The sequence below is a fragment of the Balaenoptera ricei genome, chromosome 15 (genome assembly GCF_028023285.1).
Source record: "Balaenoptera ricei isolate mBalRic1 chromosome 15, mBalRic1.hap2, whole genome shotgun sequence".
Taxonomy (NCBI): Eukaryota; Metazoa; Chordata; class Mammalia; order Artiodactyla; family Balaenopteridae; genus Balaenoptera; species Balaenoptera ricei.
In genome coordinates this window covers 26,410,516-26,429,557 of record NC_082653.1, presented here as the reverse complement: position 1 = coordinate 26,429,557, position 19,042 = coordinate 26,410,516, and the positions used below count along the sequence as shown (strand labels likewise).

Genomic DNA, 19,042 nt, shown 5'->3' with positions numbered 1-19,042 from the left:
TCTTTCACATACATGGGCTCTGCGAATCCCCGCAGTCACTCCGGGAAGTAGGCATCACTATTATTATTATTATTCCAATTAGAAGGGGAAGAAGACTGAGGCTCAAACTCCTTAGCATAGCACACGTGGAGTGGGGGGGGTCACAGGTAGTGGGGGTCGAGCCAGGAGTCTAGTCCCTGAGCTGCCACCAACCAGCTGTGGCTCAGACAAACCGCCTCACCGTGCAGAGCCTCAGTCTCCTCGACTGTAAAGTGGAGCTCATCATGCTAGACGCGGCTTGTGGAGGTGAACTGGGCTGGCCTCAGCAGCTGGGAACCCACGGGACAGGGTTATGTCCCTGAGACGGCAGGGAGAATGATCATCTCTGCACCTGCCATGAGGGGGGACAGACAGGAGCGCGGTGAAATAAGTACTCATTACCAATAACAATGTGTTTTTTTAATTTAACAAGCAGTTTTATGGTGGTTTCCATGTGCCAGGCACTGTTCAAAATGCCTCACATGTATTTTTTCTTTTTTTAAAAAGATTTTTGGCTGCATTGGGTCTTCATTGCTGCTCGCGGGCTTTCTTTAGTTGCGAGGAGCGGGGGCTACTCTTCGTTGTGGCGCGCGGGCTTCTCATTGCGGTGGCTTCTGCTGTTGCGGAGCACGGGCTCTAGGCGCGCGGGCTCAGTAGTTGTGGCACGCGGGCTCAGTAGTTGGCCTCACATGTATTAACTCGTATAATTCTCACAACAACCCTACAACGTGGTACTATTACTACCTTCGTTTTACAGGTGAAGAAATTGAGGCACAGAGAGGTGAAGTCACTTGCTCATAAAAATACTGACCATATATGGAGAAGTTAACTGCTCATCAGGCACTTTTCAATGTTATTAAAAACCTGTAGCTGCTCTAAAAGCTGAAAAGATGATGGTATAATTCTATACAAATATAATATTTAATCACAACATAGGTAAAAGTCCATCAATGTGTTGATTTATTAGCATGAGGGCATCAAGGATGTATGTATGTATGTGTGTTTTTTCTTTTTAATGTTAATCTTTTGGGGGGAGATAATCTTTTTATTTGAGATAATCTCTAATTTATAGAGGAGTTGTAAGACTAGCACAAGGAACTCATGAATGTCTTTTTAACCAGATTCTCCATTTGCTTACATTTTTGCGCCACTTGCTTTCCATTCTCCCTCTCCCATATATATGCATATTATTGTTTCTGAACCATAGAAGGGCAAATTGGTGACACTGTGCCCCTTTATGCCTCAATACTTTCGTGTTTATTTTCTAAGAGCAAGAACATGCTCTTATCTTTTTTTTTGATGACAAAGCAAATGTCCTTTAAGCACAGAATTTTTGTTGTTTCCTTAATAAATATTGATTGCCATCACATCATAATGATTGTGATCTGTTACAATAAATTTTTAAGTAAGCACTGTTGTACCTGTACGCAACCAGAGGAAAATCTGAAATCAATCTAGAAAAAAAAGTTTGTGTGCATGTAGTAACATCTATATATTTTTTAAAAATATCAAAAAGCAAAATCTTGGGGGTCTGGGAGAATAAAAAGCAAAATCTTTCTTAAAAATATTTCACTGGGGGCCAAAGCCTTGTCTGCCTAACTGGGTAATCCAGTATCAATGTGTTCATTTAAATGCATTCAATGGTCCCAGCAGCAATCCCCTGAAGTCTTCTCTTTCTGTGGCTGAGGAAAACTGAGGTTCTGAGAGACCAAGTGACTGATTTATCAGATTCACATGATCTTAGAGGCCGGATTCAAATCACAGTATCTGACGAAAGGTCCCCCTCTTGGAAATGGGGTCAGTCCCTCTGAGAATGGATGCTGGGGGTGAGGGTGTGGTGTGGGAGATGTATATGGCACACCCTACCACCCAGACAGTGTGAAGAGCACTGGACAGAGAGTTGGGGGACCTGGGTGCCAACCCAGCCCATGCTGTGACTCCACATTCACACGGCCAAGGCAGACCCACTGTGCTCCCCTCCAAATCCACAGTCTGCAAGCCTTCCTCATTTAGGTAAATATACCACCCTTCGCCCTGGTGCTCAGGCTAAAACCCCAGGCGTCATCTTTGATGTCACTCTTCCCTTTACCCACTGGAGCCAGCAATACCACTTGGCTCATCCTCTACAATCTATCCCAAATCCAGTCACTTCTCTCCACCTCCTCTGCTCCCACCACCATCCGTAGTCTTCCAGATAAGGCACCAGACTTCTCCCCATCCACCTCCCTACTCAGGTCTGTTTTAAACATCTGAGTCAGAACATGGCTCAAATGGTGACATCCCCACCATGGCTTGCCAGGTCTCATAGGACATGGCTCCCCTGTTATTTTTTCCCTCCTTACTTCCTGTGCTCTGGCCACACTGGCCCCCTGGCTGTCCCTCCCACATGCCAGGCTGGATCCTGACCTGGGTCTTCCCCTGGCTATGTCTTTCTAGTCTCCGTTTTACAATATCTTCTTCCCAGATTTATCCACACCCGACTTTCTCTTGTTTGTTTATTTGTGTTTCTTGCCTGACACTCCCTAACCAGCATGTAAGCTCTGAACCTTCCTGTCTGAATTCCTAGCCAGGTAGCTGCCACATAGCAGATGCTCAATCAAGGTCAGGCTGCATGGCTGACTCACTTTGCACAAGCCCTTCTCTTCTGTGGTCCTCAGTCCCCTCATCTGAAGTGGGGTCCCCAATTCTCCTTGCCCTGGCTCCTCGCGGAGTGGCTGAGAGGCTCAAATGAAGTGGTAAATATGACCAAGGAACTCTGCAAACTATAAAGTCCTGTGCCATGGGGAAACATGCCATTTTTCTTTCACCTTCTTTCCAAATGACAGGACAGAGACCATTTGCTTATTCAGACCTTATATGTTTTTCTTCCTGGAGTTAGGTGGTCTGCTGTCCCTAGAAATGCCTGCCATGTCCCCCAAAACCCTACTCTTCGGCATCTTAACTACACCTCCCAGGCATTCCTGGTGGTACACAGACATCCTTTGCCATGTGGCAGGTCTTAGCTTATGGATCAGAAAACAGAGACCCAGCAGCCCTCTCCACAGGCTCACAAGCTTCATACAATTTCTTTCCTCTGAAGACTTACCACAGATGGTGGGGACAAGCCACAGGCCCTCTTGAGAGATCTTCCTGCACCAACTGACTGGAACCCAATTTTGAATGTTTGTGCCAGAAGGTCAAGGAGTTCCTGCCACTCATTCACATGAGGCTTTCCTGGCTGCTGAGCCCATTTCACTTTCGTATCTCCTTAGTCTCTCTCTGGGTTCCTAGGTAGAACAAGATCCAGTAAGTTTAGAAACGTTTGCGGCTTCCAGAGAATTTATCATTTACTCATTTGCAAATACCTGGTAAGAGATGAAGGGAAAAAGCTGTGGTTTCGGAGCCCAGGAGTCAGGAAACCCGTGTTCATTCATTCAACAAACTTGTATTGTACTCCTCCTTGTAGGCACTAGAAACAGAGCTTGGAACAGGACAGACAGATGTGGTTTCTGCCCTCATGGAGTAGAGTTCACAGTGTGTGTGTGTGTGTGTGTGTGTGTGTAAAACAAGAATAAGAAATATGTAAACAAGGAAATATGCAAAGCAATTTCAAATGGCTATACATGCTACAAAGTGAATGAAATAGGAGTGAAGGAGGGGAGACTGCTCAGGCGGGGTGGTCAGAAAAATCTTTCCAGAAGGTGACATTTTGGGAGAAAACTGAATGGTGCAGAGATCTGGGCAAAGCACATCCAGAAACATGCTTGATGTATTTGAGGAAGAGCAAGGAGGTGAGAAGATTAGATGAAGTGAGGGAGGGGCGAGGCTAGGAGACGCCTGGGAAGGCAGGCTGGAGCCTGCTCACCTAGGGCCTTTGTGGGCCATCTTGTCATCATTCATTTGTTCTTTCATTCATTCAACATTTATTCAGCATCTAACTGTGTGCTGAGACACACTGAGACCCTGCCCTCACAGTCTCATACCTGGAGACACACAATAAGCAGGTAAATAAATAAATACCGTCAGCGTAAATACCAGGTATGAGAAATATCAGAAAGTGCTGTTTTCCAATAGTTCAATGCCCCTTTAAGGGCAGAGGCCGTCGAGACCTCTAACAGACTGGGGCTTCTCCTTCGGGTGATGCCAGCTGTACCCCAGAACCCAGCCAGGGACCTGACTGTCTTCGCTCCTCTGCTCTCCCTCCCCTCCCCTCCCCTCAAGATGGCCGACAAAGGGCCAGCAGGGTAGGAGGGAGGGAGGAAGGACTAGTCCGAGGGTCCAGAGCCGGGTGACTGACCCGCGGGGACACCGCAGGGCCCAGGTGGCACTGCGGCTGGAGTGGGGGTAAAGGGGAGACCCGGCTGCTGTGTGACTCCGGTGGGGGCTCTTCCTCTTCTGGGCCCCCGCATCCAGACCTCCGCGTCTGTGTCCGTGGTCGGGGTGGGGGGCGGGGAAGACGGGCCCTGGGAGGAGTCTCGAGGGTTGGGGGACGTCGGCGGCGTCCCCTTGAAGGCCTGTCTGTTATCCCAGTGGTGACTTAATCTGCCGGGGGGGCCGGGAGGCGGCGCCTGTGGAGGAGGAGCGGAGGGGTGGCTCCGGAGTGATTTCAAATTTCCCTCGTCCCCGCCCCCCGCCCCCCGCGCCCGAGGTGCGGCTCTGAGTGGCTGCGGCGGGGGCGCCCCCGGGCGGGGGCGGGGCGAGTGTCGGGCCGGGGTTACAAGGGGACTCGGCACCGCCCCCTCCCCACCCACTCCAGCTGCCCGGTCCTGCCCGCGCCGCTTCCTCGCAGCAGCCGCCCCCCCCCGGCCCGGCGGCTGCAGCCCGCGTGGACGCCCCGAGCGCCCCCCGACGGACGCCACCGGCCCACCGGCAGGCGGGCAAGCGGGCGGCCGCCGCGCCCGGCCGGCAGCGCGGGGGTTAAGTGGCCAAGTAAACGTAGCTCGGCGATCGGCGCCGGAGATTCGCTAGCCGAGCGCCCTGCGCGGCCGCCCGCCGGCCTCCCGCCAGCCTGTCCGGATCCGCGGCTCGACCGCGGAGCCGCGCCCGAGCCAGGCTCTCGGCAGGTGAGCGCCCCGTGGCCCCGGGGAGGCTCGCCAGCCCGAGGATTCCGTGGGCTGGTGGGGGAGGGCATAGCGGCGGGGTCCCGGGACTGCAGGGAGGGAATCCCGTTCCGGGACCTCCTGGGGAGGCGGCTCCCATCCGGCTGGAGACCAGGCATGCTTGGGGAGGAGAAGTCCCTGATCCTACTTGGGGGAAACGGGCAAGGAGGATAAAATGGGCGGGGAGCATGTGTCTTACAGCGATACGAGTGGAAGGGATACTTGCTGTGTTCCTGAGACACAGCGGAGGAAAGAGGTTCGTCCCCAGGGAGGGCGATGGGCGGCCTTCCTGGGGTCTAGAGCCGAGGGGAGGAAGTCTCCCACTGGAGAGAAGTGGAGTTAATGGGGAGGGGTATTCTTACCTGGCCTCGGCTTGAGAGGGAGCCTCCTTGGGGAGGGGGACGGAATAGAAGAGAGTTCGGCCAAGGAGGTGAGCGTCCGTCCTTTATGACTTGTACCTGGGGGTTCATCCGAGGGACTTTTTTTTTTTTTTCCTTTTCCGTCCCAGGGCTAGGAGAGAGCTTGTGGATGGGTGCGGGCGAACAGGTGGGCCGGGGTGTGCGCGCTTCTCGGGGGCGTGTGCCAGAGGAGCGGGCTCGCGGGGTCCTCCCTAGATGAGCTACGGAGAGCGAGGCGCTGCGGGGCTGCCGGGGTGCCCTCGGGAGAGGCTACCTTCTCCCTGTGCACACCTGGCCCGGGAGGAGCCGGTCCGGGGCGGCGCTTCCCTGCCCCGGCCACACTGCCTGCCCTGGGGGCTCACTTTCCATTTTCCCCTCTTCCAGAGTCAGGCTGGTCCCACTTCCCAAACTTGCAAACTGAGGTCTGAAAACATCCAGCAGTACCTCCGTGCCCGTGTGATTGTTCGGCGAGGGAGGGTGGGTGTTGAGTCCCACTTCACAGGGGAGAAAGTGGAAATTGGGAAAGAGCCGGCCGATTTAGCAAGTTAGCAACGGAGAGTTGCTTTTGGGCCTGGGTTTTCCTCGCTGGAGTCACTCACCTGTGGCAGGGAAGGGCTGCAGGAGTTCTGGGCCCAGCCCCAGGCCTGGGCCTCCACTTGGCCTCCTTCCCTTATCATCTGGGCTGAAAGAGGCTGGCTGGGCCGTTGTGCTTCCCCATCCCCTCAAGCTGAGATGTGTATGAATTAAAGAGAATTAAGGACAAGACTATGATTTCTGACTTTCCGCCTCCTGATTTCTGGATGCTGTGAGTTTTGGTGAACTGGTGGTAACTGTTTTTGGGATCCCTGGTGGGGCCCTCGCTTCCAGGGCCCAGGACGCCGACCTGCCTCTGCCCTCCGCCACCAGGACTACTGTGACTTCTTGCACCCCAGCCGTTGGAATCCCCAGGTGCAGACTTAATTCTTCCAGCGTTGAGATGATGCTACCTATTTTATAGGGCTGGCATACAGTAATCCCTCAATAAAGGCTTGCCACTCTTGGCATCATTATCTAGTGTGTGGTCTAAGAAGCAGGCTGCCCTCTTTTAGGGGAATGCATAGGTCTTTGGCATGTGTTTAAATCTGTCCCTGTAAATCTGTTGCCCTCTGTTCCTTAGTTATTACATCTGTGAAATAGGAACAATCGTACTGATAACCCCAAGTTGTGTAAGAACGAAACTAGTTTTTACGTGATTTAACCTCTAACCCTCAGTGTTTCCTCAGATGTCTGACAGAGGTAATAGCCCCTATCACATTAGGCTTGGGTTAGGACTCAATGCGATAGTGCTTGGCATAGCAGGTGGTGAATGTTGACATTGTACTAATTAACCGCTAGCCCCTCTTTTTAGGGTGGCCATTAATGAGAATTGGGGATGAAGGGAGGCACCTCTGCTGGCCCCTCCTTTCCTGCCTTCCTCCACCAAGGTATTCCTCTGAGCTATGAAAGCTTTTCCAAATCATTGTCCTCAATTTGGGAGTTGGCAGGAAGGAGTGCCTTTGTTCCTTTTTGAAAGGAACATGTTTTTGTTTTATGGGTTGGGGCCATTTTTACACCTCCGCCCAAATTTGGGGCCTACCTTGAAGGCGTAGAGCTAAGTGAGATCCTTTCCCTTTCCCCATTAGGGTGGAGAAGGCTGAGACAAAGGGCCCAGGGCTGGGGCTGGCTGGCTGCATCCCGCTCCTTAGAGCCATAAGCAATACCTCCACCCCTTGCAATGTTGGCTAGGAGGGGAGGAGGGTATCTGGGAGCTGCAGGGGGCGAAGGGGAGGAGCAAGGGAGGTGGGGCTGGGAGAGACTGCTTCCCCTCCTTCCTTTCCTCCAGCCACGTGGGGCCTGCAACCCAGAGGGGCCTGTCGCGCTTTCTTACTGCAGCCCCAAGCTTCCTGACTGAGGGGTGGGGGGCGGTTTTGGGCAAGTTCTCCTTCCCAGAAGACTTGCTGTGGGACTGACTCCTTTGTCTCAGACCAGCTCTCCTGCCAGCTGTCCCGCCTCCAGGCTCAGATACTTTCCGATTTCACCTGAGATGGTCCTCACTGAATCTGAAACTCCTCGTGGTCCAACAGCATGGCAAGTGCCTCCACCTCAGCCTTTGAGAGGTACAGGATCTCAGGTTAGGCACCCTCTTGGTGTTGAGTGAGTTTTAAAATCATGAATTTAGGGTGATTTTTCAGTTTCATGGTGGACCAGGGCTGGAGGACTACAGAATTCCTCGTGTCGTCGGCATGCTCTTTGTAAAGTGATGGGCTGATGTTCTCACTGGGCCGAAAAATTTGCAGCTGATGGAACTCGGGGAGATCCAGGTACTTCGGCAGCTTGGTGGTTAGTGCTTTTCAGAACTTTCATATCTGCCAGTATCCCAGGACCAAGAGTTTGTCCTTCCAGAAGGGAACAAGCCCAGTCCAGGTGTTCAGATGTGTCTGGCTGTGGCTGGAGGGAAGTGGCCTGGTAAACGCAGAGGGAGCCCACACGTGGGGCTGCCGTGCTGGATTACCTTTCTGTGAAGTGGGTACAAGTACACACACACCCAGTAGAGTTGGTAGGAGGACGAAATGGAATCCAGGGGCCTTTTAGCTTAGCAAGCCTTAGGGTGCACTTTCACAAAATGAGTTAGGTGGGGGCCCTAAGTATTGAAAAAAGCCTGTTATGCTCTAGGTCATGTTAGTCATTGGAGTCAGTACACTCACGGGGCCTGGGCTTTGGAATCAAATCTGGATTTGTATTCCTGTTCACTCAGTTTATAAGCTGGTGGTGAGCCTCAGTTGCTCCATCTGTAAAATAGGGATGCGTTGTTGGCCAGTTCCAGGGGATGTTGAAGTCAGTTGAGACGCCATAGATTAAAAAGTGCACATACTGAGGATTCAATAAATGTCGCATTATGTGGTAAATACTGAAATATTAGCAAGTGGTCATTATTTACGTCTTGAGAGAAACAATCCTGCTTAGCATTCCTGAGATTTTCCTCAGGGAATAAGCAAAAAGTGAGGAGGACCTGTTTTGTGTAGGCAATTGGAATATTTCAAAAAATGACTTTTATTGTGTTAGATACAAATGAAAATCAAATTTACCATCTTCAGATGCCAAGAAAAAAAACGGGTCATGGCCTATAATCTCACAGTCCCAACGTAATGAATGTTTTGCTTTCACTGGGGGAGGGGGTCTTCCCAATTTCTTCTAGAAGTGGAGAAAAGCGTAGAGAGGACCAGCAGCCCTTCCTAAATGAAGGGATGAGAACGCAAGGAAAGTACAGAGTGGTGAGGAAAGGTGCTCAATTGGGGCAGGTGCCCGAGGGCACTGTGGTCACCTTTGGGGCCGGCTTCCCAAGCAGATGGAATTAGCCATTGAAAGATTATGATGAGCAGGAAGTTAGAAGTGCATTTTCAGAAATGACTGATAATTGATGGGTGGGAGGGATCCGTGGGGAAATGTTCTTGACCAACAAATTTCCTTTTGGGGACAGGTTGATGCTGACCAGGTGTGTGGGAGGAGGAGATAACGGGAGGAGTGGGCCCAACATTGTTGGGGACTCCTCTCCTGAAGTTGAGGGAATAAATTTCCTTGAGCCATTGCATCCCTTGCTTTTTTCTACTCTTTATCAGATGTGGTGCCTCCTGGCCTGGTAGAATTTTGGCCATTTGTCCTTAAGTTCTGCTTTCTGGTGTCCTCAGCTTTTATGTTTTGAAGGGTTCTTGTCCTACAAATGCCATTTGTAATGATGTCTTCATCTTGTTTTTTGGACACATCCCGTATCTCCCTGAGAATCTTCATTTAGCGTTTAGTGCTCCGTACAATGTTTCTGAGTATGTCTTTTTGTTTGTTTGTTTTTACTGTTTTCATTTCTCATATTTAAGTTTTGAAACTTATCTCCATACTTGAGAGAGACCGAAATTATCTGTGGGACTTAAACTGGAGGGTTTCTTTGTGGGATAGGGACTTGAACTTGTCTTTGGGTCTCCCAAAATCTGAAGGAAGTTCTCTGATACTGGTTTGTCTTATTCCCCGTAGCAGAGGAATCTTTAGTGCCTTGCCCAGAGAGATGTACAGGCCTGGCTGTGGGAAAAAGGTACCGGGGAGTTCTCAGTTTGGTGTTAATCTCTCCCCCGATCAGGTCTCCTGTGTTGCAGCCCGGGTGGAGAAGTGGTTGCCTACCTGTTTCTTTTCCATCCCTCCCTGCAGCCCCACCTTCTGAGGTTAACTGCGCTTCCTAAGCAGCATTTATTTCCCTTTGCGTTTGCTTCCTGTAGCAAATGGTGGCATGCTGGGGCCAGAGCCAGGGCCTTCCACTGCGCTTCAGCTCCTGGAGAAGGGCTGATGCCTTCTTGGTCAGTGTTCCCATTCTTCCGCACAGTGCTGGGGCCCCTGACATCCTGGCTCCATGAATATGTGCTGTGTAACTTGAGTAAAGCAGCAAAAGCAGGCCTCAGTCAAGCCTGAGTGTCCTGTAGCTGCGGCACTGAAACCCAGAGGGGACACCGCAGGTGAGCAGGAGACCTCACCTGGGACACGGTGAGAAATGCAGTGGTAGGCGAGATGCCTGAACAGGCAGGTGCTGTCTGCAGGGATTTTCTGGGTTGTTCTGGGTTATATGGGAGGCAGGATGATAGGATTTGGAAAATTCTGAGCAAATGTGCATAGAGGTGTGGGTGAAATCTTGTCCTCTGTAGTGTAAGAAGAGCAGAACAGGTTTTGGGGGTGAGCCTACCTTGTTGTTATCTCCACTGTCCCCTGGCCCTCCCTACCCCCCAATTCCTAACCTCAACCCCATGAGGGCAGGGGCTGGCTGGCCCTTGCCTGCCTTTGATGCTTCTGCTGAACATGGTTCCTGAAGCATAGCAGGAGAACTCCTATCTGAATGGATAAGAGTGGCCTTTTCCAGGGTCCTGATCTGTCCTAGGATGTTATGTGTTGGGCTGAAAGCACAGTACAGAGTAACTGCTCAATATTAAATATTGTCACCCTTACCTAAGGCCGCACAGCTAGCAGGGAGTGGAATCTGCATTGAAATGCTGTGAAATTTCTGAGCCCTTTGCCTCCTCCACCTGGCTTAGACCCACAGAACTGGCAGGATGCAGTTGGGTTAAGATGCTCTGGAGTACCTGTCTGCTGACTGCTTTGTCTGCAGGCCTGATTCACCACTGCGTTGAGGTGGGCGGGCCCAAACCCCTGCCAGGTAATTGTGGCTAGTTTTTCAAAAAGCCGTTTATGTGAGATATCATGGGCTTTTATAAAAAAGCCAATTTAGTATGCAATTCCATTTTAACCTCATATAGTTACAACTTTTTTTCTTGTGAAAAAAGAACTTTTTTTTTTTTTTTTGGTCTCGCTGTGCTGTGTGGCTTGCAGGATCTTAGTTCCCCGACCAGGGATTGAACCCGGGCCCCCACAGTGAAAGCCTGGAGTCCTAACCACTGGACCGCCAGGGAATTCCCATGATGGGAACTTTTAAGATCTACTCTCAACAACTTTCAAAGATACAATACAATTTTGTTAACTACAGCCACCGTGCTGTATGTTACATCCCATAGTAACATACATAGGGACTTAGTTATATACATAGTAACAAACATAGGGACATAACATAGGGACTTAGTTATAACTGGAAGTTCATACCTTTTCATCACTTTCCCCACTTCCCTCATACATTGCACCTAGTTTTTCTTTTTTGTATTTTTTAAAAATAAGTAATGCTCAAGAATTAATTTTCTGATTAATCTGTAAGTCCTCTCATGGAAACAACTAGGAATGATGTCTAACGTGCAGTGCTAAGCTCCCTAGAAAAGAAATCGAAGGGCCAGAAGAGGGAACTAGAAACAAGAAAACCCAAACTAAGGGATGTTCAAGACCTTTAAGGAGAAAATCAATGAAACTTCTCAATAAGGTTGGCAGGCTTGTCCTGGCAGGTATGAGCATTTATTATAAAGCTACCACGATTAAAAGAAGTTGCAAGGGGTAAATACCAAAAAGAGAAGTGAACCCAGAGACATCCCATTTATATACAGGAACTTTATAAAAGAGGTGGAGTTGGGACGTACTAGTTATTATATGTGTCTGGCTTTCCTTATAGGGAAAATTGAGATCCCTACCTCAAACCATATACAAATAACTTCAGGTTAACTAAACTTGAACATTTTCAAAGGAAGAAATGTTTCTTGGACAGTGACATTTTAAAGTTGACTTTCTGATTGTGAAAGTAACATGGGGATATGGTTGTCCATTCCCCCACAAGCTACCTTCCTGAGAGACCTAACTTAGAGGAAAAATGCTGGAGGAACTTTGCTTAATGCCCATGGTAATGAATTAACAAATGGGATAGTATTGTTGGGCAGACTTTCACTTTACATGGCTTCATCTAGCAACAGTTGCCCCATTCTTTGCTTCTCAGTGGTCTCCCCGGTGTGGCTGCATATAATTTAGCCAGTCTCCTATTGATCATTTGTTTGCAGCTTTTGCTACAACAAAGAAAGACAGTGCCGATCTTGCCCACAGGTTTTGGTGAGAGCTTTGTGGTGAGTCAATTCCTCGTAGTAGAATCCTGTGTAACAGGATGCAGACACTTGACATGTGAGATCATACTGTCAGATTGCCATTTTCAAGGCTGAATCAATATTCCCATGGCATTGGTATGTAGATGGGCTGAGATTTAAGACATTGGCTGAAGCAACAGATGCAGCTTGCTGGGAGGGGCAGAGCTGAGGGTGTAGCTTTTCTGAATAGTGATCTCCTTTCTTCCCTTACCCCCTGGGAAGAGGGCAGAGGGTGCTTTGGCTCTGGTTTTGCCAAGGAGGACAAGGCCACAGGAGTGGGCATGGCAGCTCCCAGAATCCTCTGCGTCTCACCATGCCCCACCTGTCATTCTGGGTGACCTGTGGCTTCCCTGTCCACATCTGCACGTCCTTCCTAGGGCTTCCCAAATAACTTGTAGGGGAAGGGGGCTGGTTGCTTGCATTTTGTTTACATAGGGTAAAAAGTTTGACTCCAAACTCCAGTTTAAGCTGCCATATCATTTCAGATCTGTCTGTACGTTCCTAGGTTTTCCTGTGAATTATCTAAAAGGTAATGATATATGATTTTACCACAATCCATTGACAAACATCCAGGTATTTGTTAGTATTTTGCTATTAATGAGCAATGCTGCAAGGAACATCCTCATAGTCAACTTTTTTACTTGTCCAATTTGACCCCTGCTGGGATCAATTCTTATGATGATTCTGATAAATATGCCAAGGACCGGCTATTACTGTACAATGACAGTGGTGCATGTAGCCATGACCCAGAGGCACTGAGCAGTTCTCCAGACTTCGGAATCATCGTGGATGAAGGGATGCTTCCTTTTGTGAGACAGAACTGGGAAGTCTGCCAAGACAGCACACGAGAAAGCGTAATCTCCAGGTTTTAAGGTTTTGTCATCTACTTTGGGATCTCTAGCACCAACCACCTAGGAATTAGGTGGGGTCACTTCATTTCACAGACTATAAAACTGGGGCTTGAGGAAGACAGTGAGGACTTTTTCTTCCCGCTTTCCTGTGAATCTGATCTCTTATGGAATTTAGTGGAGATCCCAGATCAGGCAAAGGCACTGAACTGGGACCCTGTGCTCTGTGTGCAGCCAGGTGGGCAGCCTATTTCTGGCCTCCTTGACTTGGTACTGTCGCTGCTGCCTGGCTGCCTCCCTCTCCACTCACCTGGGTGAGCTGCCCCTCCTGGGCTTACCTTTTATAACTATGCCTACTGCATCGTTTTAAAATGTCTTTAAGATCTGACTTCTGGACTAAGGCCTCAACCTCCATCACTTAGTCACTCTGGAAGCCTCAGCAAGGAATCTGCTGATCTGTTTCCTCTGAGCTTGTTTACTCATCTGCAAAATGGGGATCATAAGAGTAGCTCTTTTTGTGAGGTACATACTGATTGCTCCATCTCAGCTATTTTTGGGGAACAGCTAAGAAAGGCTTGAGTAGTTCAAGGGCAGGAGTCAGGAGTCAAGATATCCCTCCCACAGGCTGAGAAGGAATTTTTTAAACAGGGGAGGTGGGGTTATCTTTCAACCTCTCCCTTTTTACTTCACCAAATCTCTAAGCCCTGGGTGGACTAACCATGGGCAGGGATGCCCAAGTGGCCACCCCCGTTCCACCACTTCGCCATCATGCCCACCATTCCCCCCTTCCTGCACTGTGAGTTTAATTAATGCAATTAACATTTACAAGGTGCCAGGGAAATAGTTCTGCTGCTGGTGCCAGCCTGGAAGAAGTGAGTGACATCACTTCTCAGCTTTATAGCTGGGTTGGGGGGGGAGTCCCTGGGCCTCCTCCCTGAGTCTAATTAGGGGTGCCATCCACTCTTCTGTCTGCCACATTGCATTTGGACACGTCTGACCTGGTTCAGTCGGGACACAAGCACCCTGCACTAATGAGGCAGGGCCTTGCAGGAGGAGCCTTGCTGGTGAGCCCACCCGGCACTGCTGCCCACCCCCAAGTCACGTGCTGGACCCCAGCCTCTGGGAAAGGGTCAGAGTTCACCTGCATCACGAGGACGGACCACTACCTCCTGTGAAGGTGAACGCTCAGCTGGTGTATCATGTCCCTCAGCCACAGGGCTCCCGTAGCCCCTGGGATAGATGGTGCATTGTTCATAACTTGTCTTGGGCACAGCAGTTACAGGCACATGCCCAGGACTGCCTGGGCATGAGTTTGGTGCTGCCACTTTGCTGGGTGACTTAATTCATCTGAGCCTGTTGACAGCAGGTTGATGAGAGGACTTGCCTCAGGATGGGGTAGGGGTTAGAGGTTTGTACTGCCTATAGCTTACAATAGGGGCCTGGGAACTGTTAGAACAGCCAAGTGGCAAGGTTGTCCTGAAGCTGGTATGTGAGACCCGCTGAAAAATCCCTTAGGAAGGTGCCACCTCTGTCAGGGAGGTAATCCGGCCAGTTTATCCTCTAGCGCTGGAACCATCAGTCTAGATGAAGCAGCTGGCTTGTGTTGGCCATGTTATCTGGGAAATGCCAATTTTGACTCATTACAAGCCAAACAGCTTCATGAGGGAGATTTGTATCTACCATTACAAACCAATGCCTGGTGCTAATTTCTTCCTGTTGCCAAGAGCATGTAGTTAAAATTCGTGTGTTCTTATTTAATTTCCCTGGACTCTTTGAGCACCTTTAAACAAATCTCACCAGTCAAGTATGTATTATGTTGCCTAACCTCAGTTTGCCCATCTGTTATACAGGGATAATAATAGGTACCTCATGTAAGGATTGCATGAATTAATACAGGTAAAACACAAAAAGGTGCCTGGCATATAGTAGTAAACGCTGAAAAAAATGATCAAGTGAGAGGATTTGTATATCTACATGGAGAGGGCCAGATTATCACTTTTTGAAGCAGAGACCTAGGAGAGAACCCTTCCTGGCTTTTGAACTGTGGTTTTTGAAATCTGAGTATGTGACAGGGAGATGGGAGATGGGGAGGGCTTCCAGGCTGAGGACCAGCAGCAGCACACGCCTGGAGCTGGATCTCTTTGGCCTTGTGTATAACCTGGACGGGAGAGAAACTGAGCTGGGCATCTTTCAATCATGCCGGTTCTGGACGCTGGTGTGTGTGGTGTAGCTAATGTCGTTGCAAATCCAGGGTAATGAAAACTACAGGGAAGGAATTTTTAATGAAATCACATTGAATTATGCCACTAGAAGTAACTATTTTACATGCCCAGCTCACCCCAGGGCACCCAGGTAGCTGGTGACACAGCTGGTTGGTTTCCTTTCCTGAGTCTTCCTCCAGTGGCCATGGGTTAGGTTCTAGGGGCAGAATTTTTCCTGAATGTTGAGATCTGGCTTTGGGAAGGACCTCTGCGCACTTGTCCATCCCTCTTGGCAGGCTGGTGGACAAGTTAGCACTGCTGAGGCCCTGGGGAAGCCTGAGGGTGGTTAGTCATAGTTAATCATTGTCAGCTCCAGGCTGCAGGCCCCAAATGGGTCTGTCTAGGAGCGAGACTCCCATTGATCCAGTTGGGAGCTGTCTGAGGGAATCCTGGGTCCCAGATGAGAGGCAAGTCTTGTCCCTTGATTTCAGCCTCTGACCTGATACCAGCTGCTCACTAGAAGCCCTGTCTGCCCCTCCCGCCTCCACAGAGCTCCCCTTGGACCCTCCTGGTGTCTTTTACCCCATGGCCCAGCCTCCCACCCCCTGCCAGGCCACCCAAGTTATTTAGTTCACTGGTTTGGCCTGAGGCGAAACGCTGGAAATTAATCATTACTTTGAACCACACTCCAGCAGTTTTCCTGGGATACTGGCCACTTGGACTCACAGGAACTGGCCATAGGTCAGACAACCTGTTCTTCCGGGTCGGGGCTTGAGAGTGAAAGGGGCTGAGAAGTAGCTGGGTCAGGCGCTCCTCCTTTTCCCTGGGGCTGGTGAGAGTCCTTAACATGTGTTGAGAGAAAACACCAGGAACTGTGAACCTGCATACATACCCTGGACCACATGGGGTGGTTAAACTACATCAGTGTATACATTTGTGACCCAGGAAGTGTTTCTTTTCTTTTTTTTTTTTTTGTTGGCAGCTCCGAGTGGCTTGCGGGATCTTAGTTCCCCCACCAGGGATCGAACCCAGGGTCCCACAGTGAAAGCGCTGAGTCCTAACCACTGGACTGCCAGGGAATTCCCAAGGCAGTGTTTCTTTAACGTGCATATTGATCACCCAGGGATCCTGTGAAAATGTTGATCATGATTTAGTAGGTGCGTGAGATTCTGCAGTTCTAACCAGCTCCGGGGTGATTCCCTGGTCCCTGGGCCATATGAGGACTAGCAGAGGTCTAGTTGTCCCACACCCGAACCTGGGGGATGGACCTGTGCAGAGGACGGAATTGAGAACCCACGTGACATTGCAAATCCGCAGTGGGGCACTGCAGGCCTCATCAGTGAGCCCCACAGCGCCCCCTGGTGGGTATGGTGTCAGCGTCACCACTGCAGCTTGCAGCCTAGACGATACTTCTGGAAGGTACCCTGGAGGCTAGCTTGGTCATCAGGCACCATGTGGTGAGTCTCCAAGATGGGGAATAGGGGCTGGCAGTGATCAGCCCCCATAGGCAGCCGTTTGCTGGGGAAACTTTTCCCAAGCAGGGTTCCAGGATAGGACAGTGTGGCACCAAATACTGGAGCTGCTTGGGGGAAACAAAGGAATGGGAGCCTGGGGGCCTCACCCTTCCGATTACATGTGGTTTCTTAAAAAAATTTTATTTTATATTGGAGTATAGTTGATTAACAATGTTTCAGGTCTATTACATATGATTTTTTGACTTTGGAGACTCATCAGGTCTGTGTATCAGTTTTCCTTTTCTATAAAATGGGCCCACAGTCACATTAGGAGGAATAAATGGGAGCAAGGTGCAGGTTCTTGAGGCCAACATGTCACAGGCAGTGGGCCAGGTCGAAGGTCGCACAGCCCTCCAACGCATCACTGAAGACCTGGCCCATCGCTGAAGACCTGGCCCGAGCTGGTCTTAGCTGAATAGCCTAGTGATGGTGCAGTTACCAGGGTGGGCAGCAGTGGGGAGGCAAAGGCCCAGAGGTGGGGTGTGGCCGGAGCAGATGGGGAGCATGCCCCTTGTTAAATGCCCCAGTCCTTCCCGCTGTGTCTCCTCCATCCCTTCCCTTCTTGGGAACTTGGGACTCTGAGCCCCAGCTGGTAAGGGAGGACGAGAGTGAGCGACAGGCCAGCAGACCAATGGGCCCCTGAGGTTGGGGTGGGGCGGGGCTTGTGCTGCCATGGAGAGGAGAGAAGCTGTTCTGTGGGGGAGGAGGGGGCGGGTGGGAAGAGGACCTGGAGATTGAGGGGAAGGGAGAGAGCAAACAAAGGGGTCAGGAGGGAAAATAATGCACTGGCTTCCTGAGGCCCTGCAGAGGCTGGGCAGGGAGAGAGGGCCAGGGGCAGAGGGGACCAAGGCTGGCGGCAGGCAGGCCGGGGCAGGCGGGCCCTAGATGGCATTGTTTGAAGTGGCCGGCTAATTGCACAGAGCAGCCTGAGCCTCATACCACGGCCCAGCCCCCTCCTCTGTCCTGGGTGCTGGCTTCTGAGCCTTCAGGTCGAGTGGCCACATGGAACCAAGTCCCGATCCTCCGAGTTTGGTGAGGGGGGCAGGCTATGGGGGGCAGCCTGGGCGGGGTCCTTGGGCGGGAGTATCACCCTGAGGACAAGTCATGGGGCCTCTCTTGGCCTGAGGACCTGGAGCCATTGGCGGGAGGTTTGGGGGCGTGCTGCCCCCTTGTGCCCTTGCTTCCCTGCTACCCTCGTCATTCTGGCCCTCCCGCAGGAAACAATGAAGGGAGACACCAGACAACTCAACGGAGAGGAGGACACCAGCAGGAGGGAAGACTCCATCCTCACCAACGGGGGCTGCAGTGACCAGTCTTCCGACTCCAAGGACGCGCCCTCGCCCCCAATCCTGGAGGCTATCAGCACCCCGGAGATCAGAGGTGGAAGAGGTGGAAGAGGTGGCCTGGCCTGTGGGGAGGACGGGTGGGCAGGCACTGGGGACCACAGCTGGCACACGAGCCTCCGAGCAGGCTCAAGGCAGGTTGTGGGGCGAGAGCCTCATACCACGGCTCTGGGGAAGCTCCAGGGAAGGGAAGAGGATGGAGGCAGAGCCCCTGGCCTCCCTATTTTCCTGTCACCTCAGCTGGGACTCTGAGCAGGTGACCCCAAGGCGATGACCCTTGTTCTTTTCCAGACATGGGGGTGGTCGCGGCATAGATAGACTTGAGGTCTTTGGCCCTTTTACAGGGGCACCCCTCTCCCCTAGCAGCTGGGCCTGTGAATTTTATGGGAAGAAATACACTCAGGCAGGGAGCGTCTAAGGCTTGCTGCCAATCCCACCCTCTCCTCCCTTCCCCTCTGCTGCTCCCAGATCAGATCCCTTGGGATCCTCCCCACTGAGATTTTCTGGCCCAGCTGGTTTGGAAACCCCTGTATTGTCCCATCCTGCTGTTGAGAACTCCTCAAATTGTGCTGTCCAATAGCACTTTCCAGAGGGTGAAAGTGTTCTATTTCTGCATTGTTCACTACGACAGCCAGGAGCCACATGTGAGCACTTAATGTGGCTGCGATGGCAGGCACTGGAATGCTCATTTAAGTGGAGTTAGTGACCACTGACTGGGGCAGCACAGTTCTGGAAGGAACGTGTCAGGAGTACCTTCAGTAGTGTTTCGGGTTCTATTTCATGCAGGCCTTGGGTCCTGTTGCTTTACTAATACATTGAGGGGACTATGGGTCCCGAGGGGTTAGGAGTTAACCCCTGAAGATGCCACTGGGTTTAGGGAGACCCCAGGCCACAGCCCAGAGAGGAGACCAGGACAGCCTGGCGGCTCCTCCTTCCTCAACAGACTTTGGTTCTTTCCTCCACAGGCCGCAGATCAAGCTCACGACTGTCCAAGAGGGAGGTCTCCAGCCTGCTAAGTTATACTCAGGTACCCGCTCCACTCTCACTTTTTGTGATTCAGGGGAATTCTCTTTGGTTTGCAT

General features: G+C 50.9%; 1 protein-coding gene and 1 long non-coding RNA gene across 11 annotated transcripts in view; one reads left to right on the top strand and one right to left on the bottom strand.

The window, feature by feature from the left end:
- Positions 1-329: 329 nt before the first annotated feature.
- LOC132349808 (uncharacterized) lies at positions 330-3,461 on the bottom strand. Its single transcript, XR_009497746.1, has 3 exons — positions 3,363-3,461; positions 3,104-3,284; positions 330-370 (listed from the first exon to the last, which is right to left on the bottom strand). It is a non-coding gene; the product is annotated as an uncharacterized LOC132349808 (long non-coding RNA).
- Positions 3,462-4,920: 1,459 nt separating this feature from the next.
- The window catches only part of DNMT3B (DNA methyltransferase 3 beta), a 36,831-nt gene continuing 22,709 nt past the window's right edge, over positions 4,921-19,042 (top strand). For 5 of the 10 annotated variants that reach the window (XM_059895858.1, XM_059895860.1, XM_059895854.1 and 2 more), the window contains exons 1-3: positions 4,983-5,060; positions 17,835-18,015; positions 18,926-18,987. In XM_059895858.1, the coding sequence (XP_059751841.1) occupies positions 17,841-18,015; positions 18,926-18,987 (237 nt within the window). In that variant the 5' untranslated portion in view covers positions 4,983-5,060; positions 17,835-17,840. Of the gene's footprint in view, positions 5,061-17,834; positions 18,016-18,925; positions 18,988-19,042 lie in introns of all 10 variants that reach the window. The other 5 variants (XM_059895863.1, XM_059895859.1, XM_059895861.1 and 2 more) reach the window with 3 other exon arrangements.